At 36.6% G+C, this 13,410-nt stretch overlaps 1 protein-coding gene across 3 annotated transcripts in view; it reads left to right on the top strand.

Moving 5' to 3' along the window:
- Positions 1–13,410, top strand: part of LOC140338838 (protocadherin-15-like) — a 548,986-nt gene that overhangs the window by 68,830 nt on the left and 466,746 nt on the right. For all 3 annotated transcript variants that reach the window (XM_072423159.1, XM_072423158.1, XM_072423157.1), the window contains exon 2: positions 5,244–5,350. In XM_072423159.1, the coding sequence (XP_072279260.1) occupies positions 5,272–5,350 (79 nt within the window). In that variant the 5' untranslated portion in view covers positions 5,244–5,271. The remainder of the gene's footprint in view (positions 1–5,243; positions 5,351–13,410) is intronic.

Here is a 13,410-nt window from a genome sequence, read left to right as displayed (position 1 = left end):
TTATAAATAGCCTTAACATATTACAACATTTAATAACCGTTTTCATTTTTTAAGGTTAGAGACTGCCCTAACTGCGATTGTTTTCATTTGTCATCATGCCTAGAAATTGCCTTAACGATCCAGACTTAAAGAAACAAAATATATAAATTATAAACAAAGCAGCTGAGCTATAAGCTTGGGATGCATTCAAGGGGCTGTGTGAAAATTTACTGGGCAACCATGAGTCTCATGCATACAAGGAAGGAGTTCAGAATCTGCTTGATTCATACCAGAAACTGGGTTGTTGCATGTCATTAGAAATACATTTCTTGCACTCACATCTAGAATTCTTCCCGGAAAGGGAAAATCTTGGTAGGTTGAGTGACGAACAAGGAGAATGTTTTCACCAGGACATTCAGTTAATGGAGCATCGCTACCAAGGTTTCTGGAATGAAAGTATGATGGCTAACTACTGCTGAATGCTGTACTGCGACAATCGGGACATAGAGTATACAAGAAAATCATACTCTAAGCATTTCTGAAAAACAATGGTACCTGACTGACACTGTCCAGTAGATCTATACCACAGTGTGCCTTATTTTACTTCACATTGAAGATGTATTACCATTCACTTCAATGGTGCTCACGTTTTAGTACAAATACATGCATGTACAATGTTAACTAGAATAGTACTCATAACTCAGGAACTGTACATGTTAGGGTACATGTGCCTTATTTTACTTCACACTGAAGATGTATTAACATTCACTTTAAAGGTACTGAAAACAGATCTGAAATCTGCTCAAAAAACTGATTTAGCAAAGTTTGCTGTGGTTTCTAATGATTATCAACACTAATTTTTTGTTGACCTGTGTAATTAGCATTATTTTTTTTTTTTGTGAAATTTTTTTCATTAATGAAAAACTAGGGTGTATGCCTAAAGCTAGGTACACACGTGCAATAATTGTCGTTAGAAAATGAACGACTAACAATTATGCACGATTACTTTGAATGATCGTATTGTGCACAATTCCGTACATGCTGTAATGATACGATCGCTCAAATATATTCCACCAATGTACACACGCTTGATACGATCGTTTGAACGATGCAGGAAGTGACATGTAAAGGAGAAAGTTTACTGCAGAATTTGTCACCCAAACAGATCCGCCAGGACGATCGTTTATTTCCAGCGACAATCCTTGTTCATCGGCGTCATTGTGCATTTTTTTGTTAACGATTATTGGACGAACAGTCATTAGTCGTTCGTTTCCAACGATAAACTTGTTTGATTCAGGAAAGCACTGTAATGCGCCTGGGCACACAAACCACAACCAACTCCAGATATCCTTCAATCAGGCTTTATTCAATGTCATAAAGCACAACAAGGGTTAAGTCCAAACAAGCGAAGTACAAGAGGGTAAGGCAAAGACAGGTCAAGAACAATCCGAGGTCAGGGCAGGCAGAGTTGAAGCAGAGTCAGCTTCAGAACAGGTCACTATGGAGATGACAAAAGCAGATAAACTTAAACCAACACAAGGATGCACCCAAGCACACTGTGTTAACAGAGGCTTATAGCGGGCAAGGGTGTACAGGACAGGCTCTCCTTAAATGGCCAGAGTGACCAATGACCTTGCGCCACCTAGCACCGTCTGATAGGAGACTAACTGAATCCCCTGTGGCTGATTGGCCACAGGGAATTTAAACTATGTCCTGCCCCGCGGCGAGGCAGCCGAGTACAAGAGGGACGCATGGTAGCACGCGCACCTCTTCCCACAGCACCCCTAGGACGTGCACTAATTTGCACATGCAAAGGAGTGCTGAGAGCAGGAGTTTCAGTAACCACGTCCGAAGGGATGCAAGGGGTTGCAACCTGGCTGAACTATAGTTTGGCCAGGATGGATCCCTCCGCCTGCAGAACGAGACAAGCTTCGAGCAGAGCAGCAGCCTCGGCCATGCTGCCTGCTACAGCGGCGTCTCCCTCTATGGCTGAGATCCCCAGGGACACCGCGGGCTCGCAGGATGGGTAAGTTCCTTACAAGCACACTTTACTACACATATTAAATGTTTGCTCATCCCTACCTACAGCATTTTGTAAAAATGTTTTTTTTTTTTCTGAGAATAACAAATGGATGGCTTGGAATACAATGCATTGGTGCACAATAGAATGGAAAAGAATAAAATCTAATAGTGGCTAGAATAGAAATTTATAGGTATTTATAAGGATGACAAAACCAGCAGTCCACATAAATCTATAGCAACACTTATTGAAGGTAAGCATATACATATTGGATTTCACCCTCTCTTTATATTTTTTATATGTTCGGGCAACATCATCATAAGTTGCATTTAACACTGAACATCCAGGATAAGAAACAAATATTACTTGTCCAACAACATCAAATACATGGCTGCTTTGTTATAATGTGGGATTAAGTAAATTTGTTCAGTTCAAACATATGGCACCTAGATAAAAATAGACATTACCTTCAATGAAAACAAGTTAAAGCAATCGGTGTATTCAAAGATATATGATTGTTTCAAAGATAATGTACGTGAGACAATCAGCTTAGGTCTGCAAATTTTTTCCTTGCCTTTAAAAGATAATGTGAATATGGAGTTCAGAAAATTAGAGCAGAAGGAAGTGTAGCTGGTGGTGTAGGGGTCACTCACTGAGGACCTGAAAACACTACCATGACCTCTTGAATGATAAATTGTAACAGAAGAAGTTGTCAGTCTCTTGTACACAATGCAGAATACCACCCATTTATTTAGCAGCTGGATGGAGTTCTTGACAGAGACCAGGCAGCTGTCAGCACAGGTTGGATCCCATTGGGATCTTACCTTTGGACATCACTAGATCCTTCAAACGCAATTATGGGTAAAGAAAGAATATCTTTTTTGTTTTTATCTATTGTGTTGTGTGTTTATTTCTCAGTTTGAGTTACCGCTTTCTTGGAATGGGTAAATTGTACTATATACCCATGTACTCATTCCTCAGGGCGAAGGGGCGGATATCTGGGCACTGTACCTATGGCAATGCTGTCTAACTGTGGAGATTATGGGGGCAAGGTTTTAGTGATGAAGGGGCCATACAGTTCCTACATTTTTAAAACATCCTACAACCATACTATGAATGTTCTATTTATTTGTATTGTTTTCAAAAGTTTTTGTTTTCAAAAGTCAAAAACCTGTTGTATATGCAAGAATGAAGATGCTAATGAACGACAATGAGTGACATTATATTGCTTGACTGAACCCTTGATTGATAAATACCTATTACTTTTACCTACGCTGACAATACTACATTCAAGGGCTTTGCTATTAGTATAAAAAGATAAATAAAAATGTTTTTTTACCCAAGTCCCCAGATAATCCCAGCACTTTTGGTAACAATACTATGTTCAGGGACCATGTAAAAAAAGTTGACATGTCTAGGCTCATCCCTAATAATGAGATGAACTGTAAAATGATGAAACTAGTGGACTTGTTGAAATGGCAGACTAGGAAGAAGACTGGTTTTATAAATAGGATAAAATTTAAGTGCAGCTTTGGTCACATTTTCAGGCTGTATTCAGTTAACTTTTTGTAATTTTCCTGTGAACAGACATCAGAGAGACATCAGATGATTATCGCCGGAAATCTTTCATGACCGTTTCCAGTGACGTTTGAACAAACAAGTGCTGTACACTGAGTACTGTTTTGTTCAATAGAGATTACACAGGGAAGAAGAGCAGAACCTCACTGTGATCTGCTCCATAGTAGTGCGCAGCGGTCATGTCTGATCAATCAAGCAGATAGATTAAGTGTTTTTGTTTTTTAACCGGTTTTACAGTTTTTTAATAAAATGTAAAACTTTTTAGGGCATGTTCACTGATAATGTGGAAAATTGTGGCTAGTCAACCATCTGTTCTCTCTCACTCCTTGTAAGCACTTTCCTATTGTGTCTAATGCTATATCTGACTAATTTAAACAAGATCTGGTTAGGTGTAAAAATATTGTTACAATGTTGTTTTTTATCATGTTGCATTACTTTTAAAAAATTATTGCCTTGGATCTTATAGTTGTCCTGTTTGATACAAAAATCATGTGCTAGCTTTATTTTTCCCAGGGTGAACAACGAGCTAGCACTTTTTTACCTTCAAGTAATACCAACCAACAGTTTTTATACTTCTAGTTTGAGGGGTTAGTCCTGAAAACTGACCGTAATTGTTCACAAAGAGTTTAAATTCAGCTTGTGTCCTAGGGTCCTTTAAAGTGCTTGCATGTGTTCTGACTGTACAGTAAATGCAACATTTAATCCAAAATTCAGGTGCATATTTCAGCACACTACACTGATCCTACTTGCATGTGAATTATTTCAGATATTCAGCTTTTTTTTTTATCATACACTGGTTTATGTTAGCAATGAACGGTAGATGTACCCATGTACTGACATATTGTTTCACAACCATTGCTTTGCAACAGTTTAAAACCTCAATTAACCGCTCTATGAATTGTTCAAGAATGCCTTCTGGTATATGATTTGTGATGCAAAGTGACTATAGAAATGCCTTGGATGATATATATATATATATATGTATACTAAAGTACAATGTATACCAGGAGTACTAATTACTAATAAGTAGAATTTTATTGTTTTTTCTGTTAAACAGTAAATGTAGTTTCTAACAATATATCAAAATAGCATATGTTTTTTTAATTAGTTTGAGCCACTGAACAGATATTCTGTCTACCACTATACTTATGTGGTTTGTTTTTAACTGTGCGCATGGGCGCTGTTAGAATTGGCCATGTTGAATTTTGATGGACTTTAGGTTCGGAATGGTGTTCTTTTTTTAATAGGTGCTTGCACTTGTATTTTAATACCTTTAGGTTGAATCTTTCAAGCTGACAAAAAGGACAAGTTTGATTTTAAGACTGATGCTCGCTGTAGCTATCATAACATTTTACAGTCAGTCTTATTACTTTTTATCATCTTCTAAAGTGCTGACACATTTTACCTTTAAATAAAAGAATGAATAAAATATTAAATAAAATTTGAAAAGGCAGTGTACAGTGTTATCTATAAACTTCATGCCCAATGGCAATAAGTGCAGTCATGGCATTGCCTGTTTCAGGAGATCAGAGAACAAGCAGTTACCCTGTTATTGTTAAAAGTGACTGATGACAAACTAAATAAAGCTCTTCACAACATGACTTATATTGAATGAATGATAAATGTGCACATCACAACTTCACTTTTTTTACTCTTCCCATTTCAGATTTACCCCTAGAAAAGTTTGACAGAAAATGATACGGAAGCTCTGGAACTTGATAACTTTTGCAATGCTTTTTGGATATTGCTTTAACCAAGCACAGAGTGATGGAGGTATGTAGGACTTGACCAATATCTTTAAGCGATAAGCATTTCTGAATACAAAAGCTTTCATTACAGTTGCTGTGTGGGCTTCTAATGAACCACTGGGTTACATTCACCATTTTTCTGCAGTATTTAAATATTATTAAAAAAAAAATCTAGCTTCTGCATTTTAGTGTGGTTTACAGTAAAATACATCGTCCATAGGGATGAATTGCAACCTCTATAAAATGTGCTGCAACTACGATGTATACAAAGGGAGAGGTATCAATTAAGAAACGTGGATTTGCAATGCAAAGACTGTTCCAGAAACAAGTTTTATATTATCTTTAAATTATATGGTTTACACATTATCAGACATTGGAGCAGAAAACATTTGCAGACTGTTATATATATATGCATGGTTAACACATAATTGGTCAAAGAAAAAAAACTTTAAATTTATATTAATGGCGTTACAAATAAATAGTTTATGCCAATGGCAAGTTGTCTCTTGTGTTATGCCCCAAGGAAGGCAGTCATCAATAAAATAATCTATACATAAAAGTTCCATTCAAGACCCAATAGTTTATTTGCTCCAGAAACTCAACAAGAATAATAAAGCTGCTTTTTTCTGTCTACAAGGGGAAATATATTCCTAGGTTAAATCATAGAACTTTTCTGAAAGCTGTTGTTTTTTTTCTTTAAATTGTTTTTCTTCATTTCACATACACAGTAGATTGTATTACTAGGCAACATATTTATAATTTTGTTTTGCTGACTAATTAAATATAAGTCTTACATAGAATACTATTCTGTTCCAATAAAAGCACAGCTGAAGAAGTAAACCACTTAAATGAGTTAGGAGATTTCTCTAAGCCGATAGTAATGCTGTCCTTACATAACAAATGAACCTAAACAGTTGTGATGCAGTCCAATGAAGATTCCAGATACCGAAAATGATATGCTATTTAAAGATCTAAGATTTATCTGATTTAAAGATCACATTGTTATTAATGAGGGGAACTTCTCGACCACTTTAGGTGCAGTTAATGGAGGTGAGCTTTTACCATGTGTACAGATATATGAGGCCATATAAAATCAGATCCATACAAAATCTGAGTTTTGAAAAGTATATATATTTAACTGATGGTTATATAAATATGAAAAATTTTATACCTAAATTGTACAGTACTCGAAATTGAGATTCAAATTCAAAAGTTGGAGAAACAAACAATTGCAGTTCTGAGAGTACAGTATATTAAATACAATTGTGCATTCATCTTTGCAGCTCTTTAGCAGCTAAAAATATTTTAAAATAAAAGCTTCGTAGTTCAAGAAACAGTCTGACAGATAAACTCACTATGAAAACTAGCAGGAACATTTTGAGAAAGACATCTAGAAAAAAATAAAAGGTCAACTTAGGCTTTATAGGCTGTGGGCACCAGAGTAGCTGGGGAAACAAAAGAGAGGTCTCTTAGTAAAGACATCTGCAAAGCAGCAAGTGCGACTTGATACCTGTAGAAAACTACAGGAAGTGGATAAAAGACTGGCCACCTGGCAGAAGGTGAGGGAGCAGCAAAGTTCAGTAGCCTTTTATGCTGTACAGATCTGCAAGAAATGCACAAAGAATTTAAAGATTTTAGTAAAAGTAAACATATTTTTATTTGGAGCAAGGTTGGGGGTACATATTATCAATAAGTTGGTTTCGACAAGAGGGGTTGTGTTACCATTATTCCTCCAAACACAGGTCTCTGGTCACTATAGGGCAAGAGGCTGATAAAAACCAAGCTTCTTTTAATTACCCTTATTTGTGACTTTGCAATTTAATTGAAAAATTAGATGTGCAGCACTGATGAGAGAGACATACTAATTAAGAGCACACTTAATTTAAAGTAAAGCATGTAGAAGAAACTCATGAATATAAGTCAGCTGATAGGATTGCTTTTCAATATTTTACCTTCAGAGTTATTTTAGACAATTTAGGTATAAACATTTGTTAGTAAATAAATGGATGTTTGTATACTTTTATGTTCTCCACCCCCCTCCTGTTCCTCTTCCCCTTCCCGTTTTACATTGGTAGCTTGAAGCATAATTAATTAGTGGTCATTATAGTAACTGTGCCTCTTCTCATTTCAACCTTGCTGTCAGGAGAGGGATGAATCAACTTGCTCCGGAGTTGTTTCATTTAGTTAGAGCCAGAAGTGGGAGCTCTGTCATGCCCTGCCTTTTCACAGGCATTGATTTTAGGGCATACTGTTAATCACACGTTGGCACTGAGTTATTGGTAGGAGGAAAGCACATTTACTTTTCTATAAATATCAAATGGGAGCAATAATGGAAGTTTGGTTAGTCATTTTGATACTATCTAATGGAAGCTTGTACAGCAAATCCTGTTCAATTGTGCAGTGAATAAATAAATATAAATTGTTTTTATTACATAATTGCAGCTTATAAAACATACATGTTTAATTTGATTTTAAAATACATGACTGTGGCAAAACATAGTTACTCAGACTTGCATCCCCCCCACACTACAAAAAATCCTTAATCCCCCCCTTTTTTTTTACCCCACTCACAACTTTAACACTTAAAGCGTACCGAAACTCGGAAATTTCACTTTACATAAAAGGGGAGACTAAGTTTTTATGTAAAGTAAAAATTCTGTCTTTCTTTTTTTGTTTTTTTTAAGTGCATCAGCTTTTTTTTTAAAAAAAAAAGGGTGCAGCACCGCCCCCTAATTCTCGACCGCCTAGGCGATCGAGAATGAATGAGGGGGCAAAGCCAGACGAGATAACTACGTCAGGCATTCCAGGAAGCTCTTGGGTGCTCCTTCTGCGCATTCCTGAAATGCTCGGGCATGCGCAGAAGGAGCCTTTTCGCTCAAATAGAAAAATTTGCAGATCTCACCCATGCGCAAAAAGATCGTCAATTTTTTTTTATCCTACGTCATGCCTGGGTCGGGTGATGTAGGATGAAGAACTAGGAAGAAGAGCAGAAGATAGCTGCGCGGGAGAAAGTCGGGACGACGCAGGACCTGATGCCGGACCCCCAGGAGCAATCGGACTGCACTGCGGGATTGAAGGTAAGTGTATTTTTTTTCCGTTTTCAGTTTAGTTCCTCTTTAACCCCTACCCCAATAAGGACCACACCATATGTTTGGTAAATAGCCTGTAGGCCTTTTATTACCAAAATATTAACTAAATACTTTTATTATCAAAATAACATTATAAATAACACATATTCTGTAAATACCCACTATTTTAAACATAACATGAATACAATCAAATATAAACAAAATAGTATACATGGAATACCTAAAAAAATAAATACCCATTAAACAATAACAATACCATACCAATAATGATTCCAAAATTTTTTTAGCTTAATGGTTGCTGGTCCTCAAAGGCCACCACATCATACCTTTTTTGGAGTTTGCACCTTAAAACACAATTGCTCCCAGCTACCCATACTCCCAGCTTGGGAATGAATATATACTTTTCTTTCCTTTGCAGACCCCCAAAAAACAATTTACACCAAATCATTAACCAGGTACTCCATACCATAGATAGGTCCCTAAAACTATAATTATTAACAACCAGCACACTCCCCCCGAGGACCCCAACTGCCCACACTAATGACCAACCAAAACCCCCACACTGCCACCCAATACCTCTACTAACAACAAGAGGGAGAGAGGGTGGGAAAGACCTTCCCTCACTGTCTCTCTTCGAAAAGACCCTTACTTCTTCTTCCTGACCGTTTAACTCTTTCTGCCCCTCCTATATCTCCTCCTCCTTACTCCCCCCCTCCCCCTTTACCTCTCCTCTGACCAAAAAACTTAACCCTATGCTGTCTGCTCCCTGTCTGCCGAGTCATGTCGGTCTTCCCCCATGCTCCTTTCCTCACATGGTACAGGCCCAATTAAAGCAAGAATTGGTGCCTTTAAACCTTTATATTGAACCCTGAACAATAAACAGCCCATTGCCATAGCCCTTCCTTCAGCATCTTGGGATAACCTGAGTATAAATATATATTTCTCATAGAAACAAGGAGCACCATGGCAGATGCAAATGTTAGCACTAAATAACACTTTTTTTTGAAGGCTGGTGGCATCTCAGACACAGCATGTAATGTTCAAAATGCATTTAGTACTGTGTCAGTGAGCATTAAATTTGTATTCACTCGAGAGATGTACTGAGACACATTTATCAATGTGGGAATCTGCTAACTTCATTTATAGCAGCTCCCAAGTTTAGCTTCAGCTTTATTTTTCCTGTTTATGAACAGTGTGTGGCTCTACAGTTATAGAGAATTATGCTAGAAATAATTAACCAATTCAGACACGTTAAAACCCTTGAGTGTTTTTTTTCAGTTTCATTCTGGGAAACTTGTTAAAAAAAAAAAAATAAAATCTAACTGCTTTTGCTGAAAAAAAATTATCTCCCGGTTAGTTGGATGCTTTGTAAAGTTTTTAACAAAGTTATTGGCTTACCTGCTGCTGTTCCTATTGCAATTGACATGTGGATTATAATCACATCCTTCAACCTGCTAGTGGGACGTGGGCCTTATCACATGATCAGTTTTGTGTCATAAAAGTGCTGAAGAAAGCAGTAGGACAATTATAGGAGGAAGACTTTCATTTCTGATTGTATGTCTTTTTTGTCAGCAGGCTCAGGTCCACTTTATTTGCTCAGTATCTGATTGTTAGAGATGTATTAGGACTTGAGAAAAAGGGTGTAGAAAAAGGGCTAGTAATTTAGATGTTTAAATAAAACAGGTTTATGGAAAAAGTCCAAATTCTCCAAGGCCATTATACTCTTAAGGGAGCATATCTTTAAAGCAAAGGTATTCTAAACAAGCGGGGATTCTCCCACAAACAATAATACTTTACACTATATGATATACCAAAAACTTTTAACAAGATATCCAAAATATGAGCTTATTTTATGGTTAACAATCCTGTACAGGTTAAGTAAGGAAAATATTGTAATTTAATTAGTTGTTCTTTGTTAACCACACATTTATGTGTCAACAATCCATTTATTCTTTTTTGAGATAAAAAATGCACAGGCACAATGTTACCAGTCTGATGTTCTCAATATAGATGAAAACATAGGAACAAACACTGTGCAATAAAATGCTGTGTTTGTAGAATGCTACTCTTAACCGTATTTGGAAGATTTTAACCTAACTTCCTCTGTAGTGTTATCCCTACCATATAGGAAGTGAGGAGAGATTGGTCAAACAGGAACACATAGTAATCAGAACTTAAAGATACCTTTTCTATGCATCATGCTACTCTCCACAGATGCAGAAAAAGCTTTTGACAGGGTAGCTGGGGATTATATGTTTGCTATATGTTTGCTTATTTTGGTCTCAAGTCATCCATGATTTGCTGGTTATTTTCTCTGTACTATCAACCCAGTGCAAAGTCAAGATAAACAGCATACATCTTCTCTGAGCCAATTAAGAATAGGAAAATGCCTTTGTCCCATTTATTATGCATTCCCACATTAGAACATCTTCTTAGGAAGGTGCAACAGAACCAAAAAATTCAGAGACTGTAAATCGAGGGCAAATGATATAAAGTTGTAGCCTTGGCTGACAGATTATTGCTATTTTTCTACTCCACCCCACAGCTCTCTCCCCACTTTAATGCAGGAATTTGAGATATGCTGATGGGTATCAAATTTTAAAATTATCTACACAAAGCGTTTTGCTCCTATCTCCCATTTCACAGCTAGCGTTATTAAAACAAAACTTTACCTTTAACTGGGACATTACCATTGAGATCCCTCCAGATTATCCTCTAAGCTAATTTCTTGGTTTGGCCATGCTGCCATAATCAAAAAGAGTATTTTACCTGAAGAATACACAGTATCTTTTCACCAGGTTTTTATGTGATAACCATTGCCCCACACTGAAATATGCCACATCACGTTATCTAAAACTAAAGGAGGCATACAGTTTTTTAAGTTTAGTTCTGCTTTTATCGTTGCAATTCTTCTGCTTAACAGCTTTACATTGCACAAAAGTAAAATAAGACTAATGGACTTGCATTGAAAGAGGAAAGAACAGTAAGAAATACACATTTTCCAGCACTACCAAACATTTGTGGTACACTTAAAAAGTGACAAATTAAAATACAAGAATTTGCAGTTAATACTTGATCCTTAGTGTGAATCACAATACGTTAAATAGCACTTTTTTTTTTTCTTTATCTCTAGTACATGAGTTGATGGAGCTGCTTACTTCCTCCTGCCCTTGAGGCAAGCCTTCCATGGTCTCACTTACAGTTTAGGACTACTGCTTATTCAAAGTATGTCATAATGTTAGGACTATAAAATTACCAACAAAAGGGGTAAAAGAAGTAGGCAGACAGACGGTGCTGCTGAGAATTGCTTAGCTATGGTTAAAAATCTTTGCAAGAAAGTGGTGTTGACAGCAGAATTTGCAGATAGAAAAACAGATTTACAAAAATGATTTGCACAGGAATACTATATACAGTCAGGCATAATGCAAAATATACTGCAAAATACATTTAGGTTTTTTTATACGTCAAGTTTGTAGTGTCTTAAATTCTAAAATAAATTTAGATGGTAATAGTAAGACATTTTAGGGTCATTTAAAAAATTAAAAAAATTCAAAATCAATAAGGTTGATCTTGTTAGAACCAGCTCTCTATTGAAATATGGAAGAGAATGGAAGCTTTGACCGGAGCAATACTGTGTATAGACAAAACTATTGGAAATAATTATCTCCATTTTGTAATGTTTTTTTTTTTTTTTTTTTTACCCTGAATTATATTGTGCTGCCACAAAAATAGCTGGTTTATTGTTACCTAGCTTCAAATGTAGTCAATATAGCAAAAAATGGGGACATGAAAAATCATTTTTTTAATAGGTTTTTTAATAGAAGCGAATTTCATCAGAATGATGAGGGACTATTAGCAGTAGTTTTCAGGTTTGTAGATATAAACCCCAATTTCCTTTAGTGCTATTTCCTAATAGCAGCTTTTGTGGTGTCTGCTATTTTTTTTTCTTGAAAAAAATGTACATTGCCAAAAAAACTCGTTTTCATAACTCCTGGAAATTTTTTTTTTTTTTTTTTTAAAGTCCCTTTTGATACTTCATGGTCTTCCAGGGTATAACATTACTATGACTTTATGGAGAATAGTGTGCAAACCCTGCTCTGTGGTAAGCTCCCAAAATGTTTTAGACATAGATGGTGCTAAATCGGCACTAGACGAAACCACAGAAACATTTCTAATATTATAATCGGAGCCCAATTTCTCATTTCTATTGTGTCATGGTAATAATTTTTTAGCTTCCCCTGCCCCCACACCTAACCTCTCTGAAAGTGTCAGGACAACAGTCAATACTTTTAAGTGCCTTGTTCTTGTGGTTTTAAGACACGCTTGTAGATGGCGAAATTGAGCTGCTGAGTTTGAATTTTTAGGGTATTCAGGGAAAACTCAAAGCTTTTAGTCCCTAAAATGGCCGCCTGCTGTCAAATCTTTGAGAACCAGTAGAGAAGTGCAAGCATTGAGTGGCTTGTAAGGGGTCAGCTGCTAGGTGACGTGCAGGACTGCTTGCCCCTGCCACAGGTCTGAGCCTGCACTGATAAAGCCAAACTTCTTTGAGCCCACGTCATGTGAATGGGGAGATGTAGGGACCTGAAGATGTAGTTGTAGGAACATATTTGCCTTGGTTTCTCTCACATGAATTGCATTTCTCTGGAAGTATTCATTACAGAGTTAATTAGGATCACAGAAAGTTAGCAGTTACTTATAACTACCCAATATTAATCCTCACTGGGGCAACACTCACTGCAGCCCTTTGTTTTTTTTTTTTTGTTTGTTTGGTTTAGAATGTGCTCAGGATCGTTTAGTAATCTTGGCAATACCTATGCTTCATAAAAGGGGGGTGCACAGCTAAAGGTACTTCACTTCCAACATCATCACTGTTTTTCTGTGCTCTTCTCAGATTTATATGTGCTAACAGCTGGTTGTTTAACCACCTGGGCGTTACACTGATGTCTAGATTTCTGTACCAGAAGTGGTACACTGTTTTTCATGAATTTTTTTTTTT

Source organism: Pyxicephalus adspersus, chromosome 10 (assembly GCF_032062135.1).
Source record: "Pyxicephalus adspersus chromosome 10, UCB_Pads_2.0, whole genome shotgun sequence".
In the NCBI taxonomy this organism is placed as follows: Eukaryota; Metazoa; Chordata; class Amphibia; order Anura; family Pyxicephalidae; genus Pyxicephalus; species Pyxicephalus adspersus.
Note: the sequence above shows the minus strand (reverse complement) of the source record. Positions and strands in the feature narration are given on the sequence as shown.